The sequence below is a fragment of the Ipomoea nil genome, unplaced genomic scaffold (genome assembly GCF_001879475.1).
Source record: "Ipomoea nil cultivar Tokyo-kokei standard unplaced genomic scaffold, Asagao_1.1 scaffold2742, whole genome shotgun sequence".
In the NCBI taxonomy this organism is placed as follows: Eukaryota; Viridiplantae; Streptophyta; class Magnoliopsida; order Solanales; family Convolvulaceae; genus Ipomoea; species Ipomoea nil.
In genome coordinates, this window is record NW_017619170.1 from 1 (window position 1) to 21,151 (window position 21,151).

The 21,151-nt window shown below is 35.6% G+C and overlaps 1 protein-coding gene across 1 annotated transcript; it reads left to right on the forward strand.

Annotated features, from left to right (window-relative positions):
- Positions 1-8,089: 8,089 nt before the first annotated feature.
- LOC109156577 (TMV resistance protein N-like) lies at positions 8,090-11,237 on the forward strand. Its single transcript, XM_019304427.1, has 3 exons — positions 8,090-8,597; positions 9,701-10,814; positions 10,948-11,237. Exons 1-2 carry the CDS (start codon positions 8,110-8,112, stop codon positions 10,737-10,739), a joined length of 1,527 nt encoding a protein of 508 aa, XP_019159972.1. The 5' UTR covers positions 8,090-8,109; the 3' UTR covers positions 10,740-10,814; positions 10,948-11,237.
- The last annotated feature ends 9,914 nt before the right edge of the window (positions 11,238-21,151 follow it).

Consider the following 21,151-nt stretch of genomic DNA (forward strand, 5'->3'; position numbering starts at 1 on the left):
TTTGTAAGTGAGTAAGTCGAGTGATAATGAACCAGCACCTTCTTAGTTGATGAAGGTGAGTTTATATAGGTGATGAAAATCCATCCGTTGGAGGGAGATGAAATTTTCGAACCTTTTAACCATTGGACAAGGACCGGGGAGCTTCATGCATTAAATGCTTCATTAATGAGGTTGTACCATGTAGCCGTTGAAGGTATGGAAAGCATTAGGGTTTTGTCCTTTAGCTCCAAGAGATAGTACATCTTCATTTAATGCTTCTTGAAAAGTGAGTCCCATAAAATGAAGTCCTTATTGTCCTAGGATGTTGTCAAATCAGACAGGTGAAACATTCTTCTCTCGTTGTTGAAGAGAAGTAATGTTTAATGAAGATCGTCTTTTACAAACACTGTCCTTTCGTGTTTGTTGACAACTCCTGCTTGACTCTCGTTGTTGTTCTTCATGTCTCGTGTCTTCTTTCGCCTTGGAGATCCTAACATCTAGTCATAACTCATTTTCGTGTGTTTGTCTAGCTTAACACGAATTACAAAGGAGTTATGGCAACTCTCGTCTAGGACGAAAGTAGCGAAACAAAAACAGCTAATGGTTAGGGGTCTACTTTTCTACATTACATTGGTATCATCAAAATCCTAATACAATGTTCCTAACAATATCTATATCTATATATAATAATAGAAATGCCTAGCCTAAGTTTTCCCCCAAAAACTTAGAAACATTTTTGTAAAACCAAACTCATAATTATTTTAGTAAAAATATTTGATTTTATTAACTAATCATATATTTTCATAATATGATAAAATAGTAAATAAAAATAAAAATAACTTCTAATAAAAATAAATCATATAATTAATATACATAAAATAATGAACATGCTTTTGGTGCCAACATGTTAAGCTTTAATGAATCTTTGCAACTCTTGAGTTGGCATGTTTTTGGTGTAATTGTACCATTAGAGGAGTATAATGAATTATCCAAAACGATAGCAAGTTATACTAACTAATGGGCTTGCATTAGCCCTTGAAGTCATAGGTTCTCATTTACAAGGAAAAGCAGTGCAAGAATATTGGAGGGACGATGCTGAGAAATTTAAAAAGATACATCATGGCGAAGTTCAAAAGATTCTTAATTAAAATAAGCTAGGATGCACTTGATGATGGTACTAAGTACATCTTTCTTGATATTGCTTGTTTTTTCATTGGGGATGACAAAAACAACACTGTTGAGATATTGAAAGCTAATAATTCTTTCCTGGGAGTGGAATCAAAACTTTGACAAATAGATGCTTGTTAACAATAAATTACTATGGAAAATTTGAAATGCATGATTTATAAGTTCGTGATATACTGATATGGGTAGAGAAATTGTTCGAATGGAATCCTCACGAGAGCCTGGCAAACGCAATAGATTGGTGGATCCAAAGGATATCATTGATGTTCTTCAGGGAAAGAAGGTAAAACATTTCCTTTCTACTTAATAGAGTGATATATTCTAGTTTATCCATTTTATTGTAGTATTTAATTAGTTTCATTAAAATATGAAGATTTTATAATGTCTAACATATTTCTATATAAAATGTATTTTTTTAATTAGGGCGTGGATGCAATTCAAGGGATGATTGTAAATTTTAAGATGTTAAAGGATGAGCCTTTCAATACCGAAGCATTCGAAGGGATGAAAAATTTACGGATACTCATATTGGATGGTGTGTGTCTTAGTGGATCTTTTAAATATTTGTCCAATGAACTCAGACTGCTTAGGTTACATGATTGCCATTTAAGTTGCATACCATCTGAATTTTTCTTTGCCCCTCTCTCATACGGTTATCTAACAGAAATATAGACGGAGGACCAAAAATGTCCTCGAAATATAGACGGAGGACCAAAAATGTCCTCGCCACAATAACTTTGTCCATAAAATGACAATTTTTTTTATAAAGGACTAAAATTGTCCAAGCCACTATAAGTCTAGGACCAAAAATGTCTTTTGCAGGTTAGTATGTCTACATGTCTAATGCTTAATTATTTAATTTTTAACATGATATATTTTTCCTTTCAAAAAACATGACATATTTTCTTAGAGCTTTCATTTTATTTTTTTTTAAAGAAATTAAGAAATTGATTAAAACTTTCTCCTTTATTTTAACAGCATTTGACATGCTTGAAGATTTAAAAGCTTTATGGTTCTTAAGAAAACACCACACTTCACCGGAGCACATACTCTTCAGAAAGTATCCTTTAAGTGGTGTTCAAATTTGGTCAAGGTACACCCATCAATTGGAAGTTTGGAGAACCTTGTTAAGTTAAATTTTCTATTTTGCAAGAAACTTAAGGTGCTTCCAAGTAGCATTTAATTTGCAACTTAAAATCACTTGTAGTTTTAAATTTAGATTCTTGCAAAAAAACTGAGGGAGCTTCCAATTGATTTGGAAAAATTAGAGCAACTAAGAGATTTATCTGCTGGTGGAACTGCCATCTCACATATACCATTTTCTTTGGATGTTTGAGAAATCTAAAGCGACTGGATCTGGGGAAGTACACGAGTTGTGATGGTGTTGGTTTTTTTCCACCTTTAGCTGCAAATTTGACCTCATTGGTATTTTTAGATTTAGTAAGAGGAAGATGTTATCATCAAAGCTTACCCTTCCGCCTTTGTCATCTTTCAAACTTGAAACGTCTCTACTTGGATAATTTGCAAAATCTTAGAGTACTTGTAGAACTTCCTCCTAGTTTGATTGAACTCTCTGCAAATAATTGTGTCTTATTGGAAAAAATAACAGTTGTATCAAACTTAAAGAGACTTAAATGGTTGGATCTTCGCAACTGCAAAAGTTTGGTGGAGCTTCCAAACATGGAGAGTCTTCCATCCTTATTAGAGCTTTACATAATGAATTGCAATGCTTTGACTATTCCTGATATTTTATTTGCATGAAGAAGATCTTCCAATTGCTCTTAGGAGTTTGTCCTCCTCGTTGAAAGAAATAGATTTAATGGGAAGATATTATACTAGAATAGATGGTAATAGTTATGGTATTATTAATTGTTATATTGTATGTATGTATTCCATAATGTATGCATGTTCTAAAGGTGATAGTGTCGAGATTGCCGGTTCAACTGAGTAGTGGGGGATATTATGCTATTTTCTTAAGACGTGTCAATTCCGTCTAATATTCAGGCACAATGTGATTGATCCCAGTGGAATTGATCGATGATGGTCTTAATAGAATTGGTTTGAGTGTGACAAGTAAAAGCAATGGTGCTTGGATTCTAAAGGAACGGAAATATATTAACATTATTGGAGCCAATGGGTATGTTTCTATTCCTTTTGAGCAGGGGCGGACCTTCAATGGGGGCAGTGGGGGCAGCTGCCCCCACTCACTCCACCCCCCACCATATAATCCTTGTATGTATATATGTATATATAGTACAAAATTTATAATAAGTAAAAGAAAATTGATAATGGTAACAATAGAGGCATTAGTTCAGTTGGCAATGGCGTGGTCTATCTTAAGAAAGGGAACCCCACAACACACGCCCTGCTTTCCCATTCATTATTTTTTAGGCAAAATATTAATGTGGTTTCAACTTTCAACATAACTTTGTTTTTTCTCACTATTATTATTGCTTCAATACAAACACAGTTTCTTTATGATTTTTTTTTATAAGAGTTTCTTTATGATGTTTAAATATTAATTAACTAGTATTTGTCTCGTGCGATGCACGGAAAATATGTTATAAAAATATACCCTATATGAGGTTTATTCATATATAAAATTTTTGTTATTTAATAATTATTATGTGTGAATTCCTATGATAAAATTATGAACATAAATATATTTACAATTAAGGTGGGTGATTACTACAATCTTAAACTATATTAAAAATTAAGTACATAGTATTTAATATTACAAATTTTTAAGAACTTAGTAAACTAAAATAGTAATTGAATTACAATTTTAGAGTCACCACGGATCAAAATTTTTAGACCTTTGAGATTTCTAACTCTAGATGTAGCAACATACAATTGACCTTTAAAGACCAAAATCACAATCTTAGTTCAAACATTGATTTTTTCTTCCAAATACTATCGAATTAAGTGTGTAATCAATAAAAGATGAGAACAAATAATTTGAGAATATAATCTTAATGTTACTAAGCCTACTTCACGTCAATTAAGTTGGAGAGTGTTGTTGGATAGTATCCGATGAATCCACGAATAACACATCTTTGTCTCCGTAGTCCTCAATATGCACATCAACAATCTTAAATATTAGGCCGCCTAGCTATGCCATATATTAATTTCAAACTTATGAACTTTGGTGTTGCATGCAATAAAAAGTATATTTTAAATATACTAAGGGTACATTATAATGTATGTAAGGTACTTTCAATATAAAAATAATGTATTTTTAATATATTAAAAATGTATTTAATATTCATGATCCATACAATTATGTGGACCATCGTTCACACAATAATATATATATATATATATATATATATATATATATATATATATATATATATATATATATATATTAGAAACTGTCAGTGGAAATTATTATCATTATTATTATTGCAATTATTATTATTATTGTTATTGTTATTATAATTAACAATATTATTATGGTCTTGTGAAAATTAAATATTGATTATCACCATTTAATTTTCACAAGACCATATGACTTTATTATATATAGGATGGTGAGATTTTTTAGACACACACATATAATCTTTTTTTATTATTAATAATGAGATGTGCGATTTATAATGTATTTTTTATTCGAATTATTTTATCAAATTAATTATGTTTCATATTTGTTATGAATAGTTTTATAAAGTTTTGATGTGTTTTATTTTTCGTTCATATCTAACAATATTTATAGCTATACTTCTTACGTGTTTTATTTTTTTTTTCTTCAAACTATCTATTTATTTTAATGTGTCGCCCCCACTGGGGAAAATTCCTGGATCCGCCACTGCTTTTGAGGTTCCAACAATGATGGGAGAAGTATTTGAGGTGTATGTAGAAGTCCATCGTTTGCAGAAGATAATTTGTGTAGCTGAAATACATAGACACAGAAAAGGGAAGTGCGTTTCTTTCCATCCACAAGGTGCGTTTGTTTTGTTTTGTTTTTTTTTTTTTGTTTTTTTTGTTTTTTTGTTTTTTGTTTTTTTTTTTTTGTTTTGTTTTGTTTTTTTTTTTGTTTTTTTTTTTTTTTTTTTTTTGTCGACAGGTATAATTTAATTTCATCAAGCAATTAAGAGTGATTTTTATATGTATATAATATGTTTTGGACCAGAGTTAAAATGTAAGTGGACTCTAGTCTATGGTATATATAATTTGTTGTGTTCTTGGTGGCTATATTATTTCTCAGTGGTGTTGAATTTATCATGTGTTTTTATTTTCACATTACCATGATTGTTTCAGTGTGTGATATTAATGCTCGAAAGAAAGTTCAATAGCCGAGATTTTGTTTGTAGGTTATTGAGGATTGTTGGGGAAAATCAAAGTTAAGAATTTCAGGCATGTATACCATACACTTTCTTATGCATTCCTATATATTATGAAAGCACTTAAAAATTGTTTATCCAATAATGTAATTTTTTGTTAATGGACTGAATACGTCATCAAATTTGATAAAATTGCTCATAATTACAAGGGTTTAACTTTGAGTTTTTTTTTTTTAATTACTTTTTAAATAATTCGTATAATCCGCTTCTTGTCCCTTCGATTGGATTGTTGTCTGAAGGTCAGCCCATCAAGATTTTCTTTTCTTCTCTCTTGTTCTAGAGACTAGTGGATGAGATCACGACTGCAAATTATGAAATTTCCGACCACTTGAAAGTGATCTTAAATCAAGTTGAAAGCTTTGTTCCGACCACTTTTGGTATCCGGAAAAACCTTTGTTGCTATTTTCGACCACTTTTTACTTTCGACTTGATTTAAGATCACTTTTAGGTGGTCGGAAATTTCATAATTTCCAGCAGTGGATAAATTACGAAATGTGTCTTAATTGGTCTATGTACCATGTTAAGTAAAATAAAGCTTCTCAACTTATTTTTGAGTTAATTGACCAATTGAGCTATGTATTAGGACAATCTCTTATTACTTAAATTGTTGTGCCTGAAGGCTAAAGGTTGGCTAGAATTTTTCTCATTTTGACGCTGAAATTTGTTGTCTGGAAAGTGGTTAGTGGAGGAGATAATGTTAATTATTGTATTGTTTATCATAGAGGATTTTTCATATATAGTTTTGTTGATATTAAATATAAATAATATTATTATCTCGTAATAAAAAAATATAATTTATATCAGAGTGACAAACTTTTTTACTTTAAAAGTAAGAATGTGTGTGTAAATTTGAAATGTTTAAGATATTACATTTGTTTAATTAATTTGATGTTGACATTTTTGTCTAGAGATTGGATTAGTTGGAGATTAGGAGAAGATAATATTAATTATTGTATTGTTTATCATGGAGCTATTAAATATAAATTATATCATTATCTTGAAATAAAAATATAATATTTTTTTGTGGACGGTGAATAAATGTTCTTTTTTAATATACTAAAGATAGATTATTTGTATACTAAAAGTTCATTATTTAAAGTGTACCAAATAATGTTCAATATTCGAATAATGTACTTTCAAAAATAAACGTTTAATATATTAAAAATATATTTTTAGTACATTAAAAAAGAATTTTATGTTAGTGGTTTACCTTACAAGTTGGACCTTGGTCTATAGTATTGCGTGGCTTTAATTTACTAGCTTAATTAGGTGCCCATCAAAAGCCTGATTGGCTGCAAGCAATTTTTACAACATTGTTAAATAAAGAACCATCTCACATAAAATAAAAATAATGCATATTAGTAGGGGTTCAAATTGTACAGGAACGTTATGCTGTGTAACCGTGTGCATCATGGAAGGTGCGCACGGTTTCAATTCATAATTTCTATACTGTAGGTTCATAATTTTTATACTGTAGATTCATAATTTTTAAACCGTAGATTCATAATTTAAATACAGTAGATTCTTAATTTCTATACATTAGATTCATAATTTCTATACTGCAGATTCATAATATCTATACTATAGATTCATAATTTATGTACTGTAGATTCATAATTTCTAAACTGTATAGTTATCAAATTATGAACATATAGTTATGTGATTTGTGAATACAAAGTTCAACAATTGGGAATATGAATATCAAAAATTATGAACATATAGCTCTATAATTATAAACATATATTTATAAAATTATGAACATATAGCTCTATCACATGTTCACAAATCTAATACTGTAGATTCATAATTTATAAACTGTGCGATTGCGAAGAGAGAATGAAATGTTTGAATGCGGAAGGAAACCGTCTAACGCCGTTAACAGCAATGAAAAAGATTTATTTTAAAAAAAAAAATTTGGAACGACACTGTTTTGCAATAGTGTGCACAATGTATGGTGCACACGATTGCAGAACATAATTTGTCAATTGTACATATGACATTCGTGTCTGTTCGATTGGATTGTTGTGCGGAAAGGTCAAACAACCTTCTTCATCATTGCAGTTTATTAATTGATTTGTGGTTGAAATTCTTTTTAGTACGAGCCCTACCCACTACTTCACAGTGAGTTTTATTGGGGGTGATAATGCCAATTATATTGCATATTATTGTATTTTTCCAGTGTAATTTAATTTTAATTTATTAATACAGATAAATTATATGCTATATTAAAATGACCAAGCCTATGAACGAAGATCTGGTTGCAACATTATAAGGACGTTTTTGTTTTTGGAAACTTTTAATTCTTTAGAAAAATAAAAAATAATAACATAAAAATGAAATTTATATTTAAAGTATAGGTGGGGTCAAGGAAAAGGATACAATATCATAACATATTATGTGGATGGTTTAATTTCATTACATGAGAATTATTTAGAAGACCAAGTCAATCAAATATATGGAAGTGTACATATAGCAATCTTACGTTGGATTGTCTAAGAAATTTCCATTACAGTATCGTCTTTCTACACGCGCATTTATCAAGCTCTTTAAATCTTCCGAAACTAGCAAATCAAGATAGAAGATAGTGTTCTCAATTTCAAATATGGCTTCTTCTTCTTCTTCATCTTCATTGACTACTACTGGGGTGTATGATGTTTTCTTGAGTTTTAGAGGAGAGACACGAAAATCTTTTACTGATCATCTCTATGAAGATTTGTGTCAGGCTGGAATTAACACCTTTCGGGACGATGAAGAAATCCGAAAAGGTGAGAACATCTCTGATGAGATATTGAAGGCCATCGAGGCGTCCAAGATATCCATCATCGTATTTTCCAAAACTTATGCCCAATCCAGATGGTGCCTTGATGAACTCGTGAAGATTCTAAACTGTAAGAAAAATTTTCAACAGATGGTTCTGCCTATATTCTACAACGTTGATCCTTCAGAGGTTCGTAAACAAACAGGCGAATTTAGTAAGGCATTAGCTCAACATCGACAACGATTTGATGATAAAAAAGTTGATGAATGGAAAGTTGCACTCACAACTGTTGCTGATTTGTCTGGATGGGATTTGCAAACCATGACAAACGGGTAATCTTCTTTTCAATTTTTATTTATTTATTTATTATTATTATTATTATTATTATTATTATTATTATTATTATTATTATTATTTGTGATATATTTGTCACAATTTGGCTCACTAACTCATATTGTCAATAATATTAATAATTGCTAATTAATAATTGCGTTCTAGCTTCTTTACGGATGGATTAATATTTTTGGTAAAATAAGAAGAATCTGCACTGTGCATTTCAATTTATTTGTCGACATAAATATTAATTCCTTTTAGAAATTATAATTATGGATTGATTTTATCCGTTGATAAAATAGAGTTAATACCCAAAATAGTCCTCCAACTATTAGCTAATACTGAATTTTGTCTCAAAGTATTAAGTGTACTCAATTTAGTTCTCTTACTTTTTAAACTGCATCTAACGACCGTTATAGTGAGGGACAAAAACGTCATTTGATTTTGTGTTTGTTGACTGTGGGGTTGCGGCTTCGGTTCTCCACTGTGTTTCATCAATTATACGCAAAATTACGAAATCATCTTCTCCACGACTAGACTACACCTATTATTAATCTCTGAGAAGCCAAAAGAAAATACAAAATCTCCTCCACCTCAGCAGTAAATGCTGAAATTCGAGTAGCCACGGCGTCAATATCAGATTCTGCCGCGAGCCTACGGATCTACCGCTAAAACGCCGGATCCAATCTCGCCGCTTCCACCGTCTCCTCACTCAGGTTCTTTTCAAACCTCCGTCCGATCATCGAGAAAGAGAGAGGCGGCCGGTTTTGGACTCTAGGTAGAAGAAATGACGTTTTTGTCCTCACTTTAACGGTGGTGGGAAGGGATTGGTAACGGAAGACCACATTGGGTACAGTTTAGAAAGTAAGAGTACTAAATTGAGTACGCTTAAATACTTAATACTTTGGGACAAAATCGAGTATTAGCTAATAGTCGGAGGACCATTTTGGGTATTAACTTATAAAAATATTATAAGAAAGTTATTAACTCAAACAATGGAATCATGAGAGACTAAAAGTAACAAGTGCTCAATTTTATTTTATGTTTCCACCTATATTTTCTTTAATGATTTAGATTGACATTCATTGGAAAAATGTGATAGGTATGAATCAAAGTTCATCAAAAAAATTACTGAAGAGGTATTACGGGAAGTGAACCGTACATATATGAATGTTGCAAAGTATCCTGTTGGAATTCAATCTCGTGTTAGAGATATACTTCATTTATTGCAATCTCGAAGACATGATGATATCAAGATGTTTGGAATTTTTGGCATGGGTGGTGTGGGAAAAACAACCCTTGCTAATGCCATTTACAACTTGAGTTTTCAAAGATTTGAAGGTTGTTGTTTTATTGCAAACATTAGATCACAAGTTTCCGGGGGGCACAATGGTTTAGTTGGTTTGCAAGAAAAACTTCTTTGTAAAACACTCCACCGAAAGAAACTTAAAATAGATAATGTTGATGAAGGAATAAATTTGATCAAAGAAAGGCTGCGATCAAAAAGGGTTCTAATTATCCTTGATGACATAGACCATACTAGTCAACTAGAATCATTAGCAGGACAACGGAATTGGTTTGGTTCAGGGAGCACAATTATAATAACAACTAGAGATGTTCAATTGTTGAGTGGCATGGAAGCACACGAGAAATACATGGTAGAAACGTTAAGCCGTGTTGAATCTTTGCAACTCTTGAGTTGGCATGCTTTTGGTGTTCCTATACCATTAGAGGAGTATATTGAACTATCCAAAATGATAGCAAGTTATACTGGTGGACTTCCACTAGCACTTACAATTATAGGTTCTCATTTGCGTGGCAAATCAGTGCAAGAATGGAGTGATGATGCAGAGAAATTAAGAGACATACCTCATGATGATGTTCAAAAAATTCTTAAAATAAGTTATGATTCACTTGATGATGATACTCGGAATATCTTTCTTGATATTGCTTGTTTTTTTATTGGGCATAACAAAAATGACACTTGTATGATATTGGAAGCTTGTGGTTTTTATGCAAAAAGTGGAATAAGAATTTTGATTGAAAGATGCTTGTTGACAACAAATGGGGATGGAAAGTTTGAAAGGCTTCTGATGCATGATTTAGTACGAGATATGGGAAGAGAAATTGTTCGAAAGTAATCTCCACTAGAGCCGGGCAAACAAAGTAGATTGATTGACCCAAAGGATGTCTTTGATGTTCTTCACGGGAACAAGGTAAAACATTTCCTTTGTATTTGAGTTATTCTAGTTAATTCATTTCCGTTCTATACTTAACTTTATTAAAATCAAAGATTTCAAAATATCTAAAATATAAAATATTGCTATATAACTGTTTTTTTTTTAATAGGGCACAGAAGCAATTGAAGGGATTATTGTAAATTCTAACATGTTAAAAAATGTGCCTTTGAGTACTCAAGTATTCAAAAGGATGGTAAAGTTACGACTACTCATATTGGATGGTATGCGTCTCAACGGATCCTTTAAATATTTATCCAATGAGCATAGGTTTTTTAGATTACACAATTGCTATTTGAGTTGCATACCATCTAATTTTCGTTGTGAGAAACTTGTTGAGTTAGACATGAAAGGTAGCAATATCAAAGAATTCCAATGCAATATGCAGGTTAGTATGTCTAATGTTTCTTTCAACATTGCATATATATTTCTTGATTAAGAACTTTGACTAGAAAAATAGAAATTTATTAAACCTTTTTCTAATTTTTTTCAACAGCATTTTAGATGTTTGAAGATCTTAAAGCTTGATTACTGTAAACAACTTAAGAATACACCAAACTTCACTGGAGCACATACTCTTGAAAAAGTATCCTTTGAAGGTTGTTCAAATTTGGTCAAGGTACATCAATCAATTGGAAGTTTGGAGAGACTAGTTCAGTTAAATTTCTTTAGTTGCAAGAAACTCAAGGTTCTTCCAAGTAGCATTTGCAAGTTAAAATCACTTGAAGCTTTATGTTTAACTTATTGTGAAAAACTGATGGAGCTTCCAACTGACTTGGGAAAATTAGAGCAACTAAGATATTTACTTGTTGATCGAACTGCCATCTCACATATACCATTTTCTTTGGGATGTTTGAGAAATTTAAAGAAACTGGATCTGGGGTTGGACAAGAGTTGTGTACTATCAAAATCAAAATCCCAACTTATTGACATTTTGTCACCTCTATTTTTGTCAAGAAGCAGTCATGATGGTGTTGGTTTTTTGCCACCTTCAGTTGCAAATTTGTGCTCCTTGGAAGTTATTGAGAATTTGGCCTCATTGGAAGCTTTAAATTTATCAGGAAGGTGTTGTTATCTTCAGAGGTTACCCTTCCGCCTTTTTCATCTTTCAAACTTGAAATGTCTCTACTTGAACAATTTGCAAAATCTGAGAATACTTCCAGAACTTCCTCCTAGTTTGGAGAGTCTCTCTTCAGAAAATTGTGTTTCATTGGAAAAAATAGCAGTTGTATCAAACTTGAAGAGACTTAATGTGTTGAGTATTGGTAATTGCAAAAGTTTGGTTGAGCTTCCGAACATGGAGAGTCTTTCATCCTTAGTAGAGCTTGACATAAGAAATTGCAATGCTCTAACTATTCCAGCTCGTGACTATTTGCATCAAGTAGATGACGATGTTCCAATTGCTCTTAGGAGTTTGTCCACCTCGTTGAAAGAAATAGATTTAATGGAAAGATATTATCTTCAAAGTTTACCATTAAGCCTTTGCCATCAATATTCTAATTTGATAAATCTCTCCTTGGACGATTGGCAGAATCTTAGATCACTTCCACAACTTCCTCCTAAATTGGTGAGACTCTCTGCAAAGAATTGTGTCTCATTAGAAAAGATACCAGATCTATCCAACTTGAAAAGTCTCAGAACCCTAAATATCCAGAACTGCAAAAGAATGGTTGAGCTTTCAGGCTTGGAGAGTCTTTCATCATTAAGTAGTCTTCAGATAGCAAATTGCAGTGGTTTGAGGATTCCTTGGATTGAAAAGTGGTTCAAGGTTAGTTATATATATATATATATATATATATATATATATATATATATATATTCCCTTCATCTGAGATATTATATTAGAATAGATGGATGGTAATGGTTATGGTATTATTAATTGTTATATTGAATGTATGTATTCCATAATGTAGGGACGCTCTAAAGGTGATAGTTTCGAGATTGTGGTTGATGTGAACGTTGTGGGTATATTTTGCTATTTTCCTTCAACGTATGAAAACGTCGAAATCATGCCCAATGTGATTGATCCCAGTGAAATTGATTATGCTGATCATGGTCGTAATAGAATTGTTTTGAGTGTGAGAAGTAAAAGCAGTGGTGCTTGGATTCTAAAGGAACCCAAATATTTTAACATTGAAGCCACTGGGTTATATGATTCTATTCCTTTTGAGGTTCCAACAATGATGGGAGAAGTATTGGAGGTGTATGTAGAAGTCCATCCTTTGCAGAAGATAATTTGTGTAGCTGAAATACATAGAAACAGAGAAGGGGAAGTGCGTTTCTTTCCATCCACAAGGGGATGCATTCCTTCCTATTTATAATTTCATCAACCATAATAAGGAAGATGATGGACAAAGAAAGCTGCAGATTGGTAGAGGCCGGCGGCAGAACTATCCGGCAGCTGATGTTATAACCCGAACGAACGTCCCAGTTTCACTCCTTTGGTCTGTTAGTTTGTTTATTGATATTTCGGCCTGCCTGCCTTCATGTATAAATATAGAATAGATTATTGTAATGAAGATTGTGATTTGTTGTGTTTTGATAATCGACAACGACTGATAAACTATCATACCTAAAAACAGTTCGTTGTTGCTATTATGAAAAACATAGCCGGGGTGACTCTACCAGATAATACAACAGATACGAACACAATGCGGAATTTAAAGAACAGAAAGTAAACAACACAAAATTTTAGTTATCCAGTTCGATACAATTAAGGATCATTTTGGTAATTAACCAAAATTTAGTTATCCAGTTCGATACAAGGACCATTTTGGTAATTAACCCTATTTAGTTACTTAGTTATTATTTATATTTTATTCTTTCCAAAAGGTGGAACCCCGGACCATTTTGGTAATTAACCCTATTTAGTTACTTAGTTATTATTTATATTTTATTCTTTCCAAAAGGTGGAACCCCAACCCTAAGGGTCCCCCACACTGTCACTGGTGAGACTCAATCTCTGGTCATTTTTTCCAACTTTCACCTCTATGACCAGTTAAGCTGCCCATGCAGACTATTATATTTTATGAATGAAGAGACGGTAGTATTATTTGAATTATAACATTTTTTATATTTTTATTTATTTTGATTAAAGCGTAATTAACTAATTAAAAATATGACTTAACTTACTTTCATTCTTCCAAAAGGTTGAACCCCAACCCTAAGGGCCCCCCACACCCACTTAACTTACTTTCATATTTCACTTAGGGGTGGGCATTTCGAGTTTCAGTTCGGTTTTTTTCGGTTTTGGTTTAAAAAAGTTAAACCATTCAGTTTAACATTAGAGTTTGGTTCGGATTCGGTTTGAAACGGTTCGGATTTAATTCGGTTCGATTTACGACCCCCAAATTTCAGCATTTCTTAATTTCTTGAACATACTACCAAACAATACATATTCACATAATCCAAATCCAAACTCTAAACATTATATAACAAAATAGCAATCCAAAGTTCAAACACAATACTAAGTACTAATTACCAAGCATCAGTTAATTTTTTTGCACTACCGACTCTTCAGTTGGTTCACTTTGAATATTTTTATTGACAAGATAAATAATCATCTATCTGTATAGTTGATATTAGAAGAACAAGTGTCAAGTACTATATTGTCATTGCTAGTGCACTCGAAATATATTCCAGTACTCGAAAATAATTCTAGTGCACTGGAAATCAAAATTAGAATGACTGTAAAGCACATTAAATTTATAGAGCTACTAGCCCGAGGGCATATCCCTATCAAGTAGCCCCCCTAGCCCGTAGGTCTGACGAGCGCTCGGGAGGATGGGTACAGGCTACGCTTAGTCCCAGGTGTAACACCCCTAAATTTCAAAACATTTAAAACTTATGGAATAAAGACAAATCTATTATAAATTCCCAAACAGAGCACAAACTAAACATAATAGTTGGGGTGCTATGCCACATTTGAGATAGAGAACTCAGATGCACAGGCTAAACTATCTTACAAAGCATAAAGTCATAAACCACCATAAATATTCAAATGTAAACCAAGGCACGCAGGCCATCTCATCATGGCTGGAACTATCTAAACTAAGTCCACGAATCCGACTAGCGCGCTCTGAAGCTACCCAATTGGTCCTGAAAAACATTACGTGTAACAACCGTCAGTGAATAATGCTGGTAACCCACTCCAACGCGTTAAGTATAATATAGGTAGATATAAGAAATCATTTTGAAACTGGAATACATATATACTTACGAGACGCTAATTTAAATCCAAGATCAAGAATCAGGACACAACAACAGACTCAACAGTATAGAATAATCATAAAGACTAACATGCATCCTAAGAACGCAATACAAGGCATAATAGACAGATATGCATATAAATAGCAAACAGAGACAACAAAGGAATCCCAGGCAATCAATTAGCAAGTAATTATCAAGTCACACAATCCATCATCCAACCTTATACCAAGTTACAACCTTGTAGCTCCTCTCCGTCCTTATATCAGTTCCAACCTATACCTCCATGCCACCCTTATATCGCCTCCCTTATTCCTCCAGGCAACTACATGCCCCCACTGACAAGATAGCGCCGCAGTGTCATTAGCATAATCTGCATCTCTAGTGCCAATACCAAGGGGTCAGCGCATATAGCCCTGACATGACACCGTAGCACTTATAACTTGGCCCATGCTCAACGACAAGCAAGTCAAAGGTGGGTTTGTGCCTTTAGCACAGTAACCGCTAGGCCTGTACCTTTAGTACAATGACCGGGCACAAGTGGTGCTAACCGCCAACAATTCATTTCCACCAATCACAATCTCATCCTTATCAGTCACACCGATCATTGCGCGATGACCACGATACTCATCATCATTCAATCAATCAACACATAATCAATCAATAACAATCAAGACATAACAAAAATGACACGTACTACACATAAATCCCTAGAACGGTATTCAAAAACACCAAACGAGACTCATACACGACAAACGGGGTACAACGGGACACGAGGCAACATCAAACGGGGGAAAACATCACGACGCACATCATCTTTCCAGCGGGCGGGTGGCGGGTGGAGGACCACCAGCCACCCACCCGCCGGCGGGCGTAGGGATTGGACTCGCCGGGCAGCGGGTAGGTGGTGGGAGGTCATCCCCCCACCTACCCCCCACTGGTACATATACAAATTTTCGGTCCCGGGATCACTCGTGGAACCCAAAACCATGTCCAAACACATAACGACAACACACAGATTCAATTAACGGGATTAAATCAAGAATCATACCGAATACATTCTAACACGATCCCTGAACATGCCAAGACTCAACATAAATCATATAACGGTTCAGGAACATCCGGAACCACAAGAACATCATTAAATCTATATGCAAAGTCCTAAATACAATTCCTAGGCTAGACTCAACACCCGATCATGCATAATGTCACCCAAATATACCAAGAACATCATAATACGAAATTCACGGTATAAACCCTAGAGCTCTAGAAATAATTAAAATACGAGATCATACATATAATCAATCACAATATCAAGAACATCAAGATTACCAAATAAACATAATATAATCCTTAATCAAAGCTCTATCAGGACTCAATCACAGAATCACACATACAATTATCAAAGGAGCAAATGAATAAGATATAGCAAGGAAAATAGGTTTTGTAAGACATGTGTTACCTCTTAGCTCTACTCAATATCCTTGGCTACTAAGGTTCTTCCCTAAGATCTCCTTACAATGGATTTCTCCAAGTTTGGTTGCGGGGAAATTCTTTTGCTAGGTTTCCTCGGGAATATCTCGCGTGGTAACATTAGTCGTGGTAGGGTTTCTAAATGCTTCCTAATTCCATATATATAGATTTAGGAGTCTTAACTAGAACCTGAATAGTAAAGGCCCACTTTTCCTATTCCTTATAGAATTAAAGACTTGGTTAAGGATAAGGGTCCATGATTCATTGTGGACCATACCAACTAATTAATGAGAATTCTAGTCTAATTAAATCCTTTTTAGTTATATGTTAATGGGATTAATTTCATAATTAGTCCGGGTACAAAGCCGTAACACGGGGTGTTACACCCTCCCCCCTTACAAGGAGCTTCGTCCCCAAAGCTCGGACACAGATCACTCTCCTCGTTCCTAGGTGTCATGCAATCTGGTCTCCTAATTGAGGAAATGTGGCTCGAGTTTTTCATTTAATGAGTGTACGGTGGGGGTCGTTTAGGTTGCGGATAAGTAAGGATTGAGATTTTGAGTAAACCTTGGTTTCCCGTTCCCGAGCTTAAAGCTCCACGTGTGCCCAACATGGTCTCGATTGCCGCCACTTTCCTGTCCAATGAGCTCGTCGCGAGAATCAAGGACGAAAATCCCTCATCCATAATCCGATTCTGCCTCATGAGCTGCGCGAAGATGCGCTCACTGGTGGACCTCTCGTCTCGGTCCTCCGTGTTTCCCCTTCCCTGTGCCGGTTCAGGTTGGCTAGGCTCGCTTTCCTCTTCCTATTCCTCCTGCTCCTCGCTTTCTTGCATTGCCCGTTTCATTTTCTTGTTTGAGATATCCAACGGATCCACTAACATTCGTCGTCGCTCTTCTGGGGATTTCAGGTAAACCTCCTCAAGGGTGATGTACTGTCCCTCTCCGACATGGTAGATGTCGTTGCGGCGGAGGTTGTGGGCATAAATATAGATAATACATAAATATATCTCTCATGCATCAATCTCATGCATGCAACAACTCTATTACTTCTCAATGCATCAAAGAATGATATGCCACATGCTTATGGTTTTTGAAAATATTTCTTGGGCTCACGTTGGCCCCTTATGCATTTTTGAAATATGACATATGTGAGATGCCAAAATACTCTATAACATGTTTCTAAACCATGTATAAAATGACATGAAGTACTCAAGAATATAGCAACATGCTCGGTTTGCATCATAGCAACTTCTATACATTTCACTCAACAAATACGCTTCATTTCTCATTAATCAAATAACACAATCTAGTCATACTTTCATAATAAATCATATTCTCAAAGGATCATGATTCTCTACTCAAATATAAATATCATCAGATCACATAGTCAAATATTTCTTATACACAGTGAACAATCAAATATATGAACTGTGTAGCAATTCTTCAATAAATCCTTCATAACATACTCATTTTTTATCCAAATTCCACGAAATCAAAGCCAAAATGTGCGTCGAGAAGATCCCGAATAGCCGAGCCACAAGGGCCCGTAACACTCGGCCCGAAACGACATGTCGCTGAGCCACAAGGGCCCGGCCACTGCACAAAATCTCCTCAGAATCAAACTCAGGGGCTTGGGGCGGGACTCTTCAAGAGCCGCCCCATGAGACCCGTTGCACCATCGGGTCTAGGTGAAAACCCTCCTCTAGGGCCATGCCCTAGACCCGTGTGACCACGGCTCTAGCTGGAGGCACTCCTGATTGGCCGCGGCTAGGGTCGCTGGTCTGATCTGGTGCACTCTGTGTGTGCACCAGATGATATTTTCATATGCAAATCTCAATCCAAAGAAGTCCAAAACATTCTCAACAACTCATAAACAAATACTAGATCACTTCTAAGCATAAACACAACAAAATCTCATAGTTTCTACTCATTTTTACTCAAAAGTAAGGCTTCATAGAGCCAAATTTAAGAAGGAATCCATGGGATTATACCTCTTGTAGTCTATTCTTCTAGCTTGGATCTCTTCTTCCTCCCAATCTAGCTAGTGCCTCCTTCACCACCTATACTTCCCAAACAAACCATACAATCTTAGCCTAGAACCTCAGAGGTTAGATGAAACTAGAAGAGAAATGAAGGCTAGGATTGAAGAAGATGATGATGAGCTTACTGTGATGTTTTCTCCCTTCTACTTTGGCAGACAAAATGTTTGGAGAGGTAAAGAAAGAGATCAGGAATTCAAAGTGGAATAGTGAAGTTTATATAGGGTCCAAAACCCTAGGTAGAAGGCAAATGATTGGATGAGGGCAAAATGGTAAACGCTTAACTAAAGGGTGTTCTCAGGCAAAATTTTCTTGGAATGGAGTGGTTCACCTTGTATCATGGACCAAGGCTAGAAATGCTAACATTAAATACTTTGGGGTTGAAAATGAATTTTCTCAAAAAGCTATTTAGATGAATACTTGTTTAAAATCTTTTTGAATTCTCCCGGTCTCACTTAGATAAATTTCTCGATTTAAATCTTGGTACGCGAAGTACCCGAAAACTTAGGACTTTCGAATAGAGTCAATTTTTTTTGGTGTCGAATTAATTTAAAATGTGACAAAAATAATTTATTCAAACACCAATTGATCTCAAAAATTTTCAATGGAGTGAAAATGGCTATTTTAGAATTTCTTAATACCGGATTTATAAAATAAAAATTTGGGTTGTTACAAAGGTGCATTCCAAGCTTCCCACATCCTTGCTCTTGTTTTTAGTGGGCAATAAGTTGTCGGACACAATCATAACTAGCAGTTTTTGCTCGACGATTAACAGCTTCTTAATTGGACTCGTGGCCGAAGTGAAACCGCCTTCTCTCCCCAACAAATAACCGAGGTAATCCTTGTACCCCGTGTCTCGGGTGTTAACCCATGCCTTTTGGTAGTAGTCTGTCACACCCGTGACGGTCAATTTCAGGAGTTTAGTCAGACGGCCCTCAGTGAGCACTATTTCTTTGCCCCGGACCTTAGAGGTGATCTCCAACTTGTTCCCTCGTTTGGTAGCTACCAAATGGCAATATAATTCCTTTACCAACTCGGGGTATGTATCCCCTTTAATCGTGAGGTAGGTATCCAAAAGGCCTTGGAATTTAAGCATATCAACCAACTCTGGAGAGAATTGGTTGGGTTCAAGTGCTTTACCTCCGATCACCGTGTAGTCGGCATCATTGCACTCCGGGACTCGGGCATTGGTGGGCTTCTTCAGCATTGTAGGAATTTAGGAAGCGGCTACGGATGAGGGGTCGGTTTTCCGGTGAACTCGGCGGTGGTGTGTTACGGCGAGGAGGCGTCGCCGGCAGCGGGAGGGGCGACGGTGGCACGGCGCTGCACCGCTAGGTGGGTCAAGGCGGTGGCACAACGCCGGTGGTCATCGCTTGGCGAGCTTCGGTCGTGGCTCAGCGGACTGGGGGGGGGGGGGGGCAGCGGGTCTCCGGTGGGCTTGACTCGGCGGCGCGGTAGGGTGCGGCCAGGAGGTTGGCGGGCGAGTGGCGGTGGGTGGCTGGGCGGTTGCCGGTCGTTGGAGGTGGATGGCGTCGGCTGGGAGGGTGAGGGAGAGAGAGAGAAAGAGGGAGAGAGAAAATGGAAGAAGGAGGAAGGGTTTTTGATTTGGGGATTTGGGGCTTCTAGGGATTGGAAGAGGGTTTAAGAAGGTTGTGTTCCCTAAAGGTTTCAAGAAACGAAGAAGGTTTACTGTTTAAGGCTTGTGTTGGAGGCAAAAGGTCCAAGGTTCAATTTCTTGTACAAGCTACATTAGGTCTTTGAGTGCATTCCTTTTATGCTTTTGTGGGCTTCCTATTATTCGTTTGACCACGCTCGGGCTTTCTTTGGTGTTCGTAGATTGTAGAGGGCATGAATTTTAATCCTTTAATTAATCCGAGGAGCGGGGTAAGAGGAATTTAAGGTGATTGAACTAATTAACTTGGCTTTTATTTAAAAGTGTGGGGACTCTAAATAATCGAACTAAGTAAGCGATTCTACTAAAAGGTAGTTTACAAGGGTTCGTAGTTTATCTATCCTAGATAGAATTCTTCTTCCGGATTCTCTTCCAATTGATTCGTAGGGTCCTCGTCTCCTATGGCTACGTTTTCTGCGTCGATCCCAGCTTCGGCTTTGAGGTCGGCTTGGGTGCGACTGATGACGAATACCTTTCTAGGTGCCCCGTAGTTCCCTCGATTGTTCACGTTCCCCTGTTGCCTTGTTGGACTGCGACCGTAGTCTTTGCACTTGGGGGTTGGGTGCACTGGAAAGCCTTGTGTCCATTTCCTCCGCAGTTGAAGCACCGTACGGCGTTTCCGAAACAATCCCTACTCTTATGGTCCTTGTTACACCTTCTGTAAAGGAATTGTCTTACGTTGGCTTCACTGTATCTTATAGGCAGTCCTTGGTTTGGTGGGTTAACCATCCTTGTGTTAGAGTCATTCCTGGTTCTCTTTACAGTTAGTCCACCACTTCCGTTATTCCTTTTCCGGATTTGTTCTTGAACTCCGCGTTGTAGAAGTTGGATCCGGTAAAGGTCGGCGACGCTAGTGTAAGCCTCGTTGAGGGTTCTAGGTCTACTTACGGTCAAGGCCTTTCGAGTTTCGAAATTGAGGCCCGC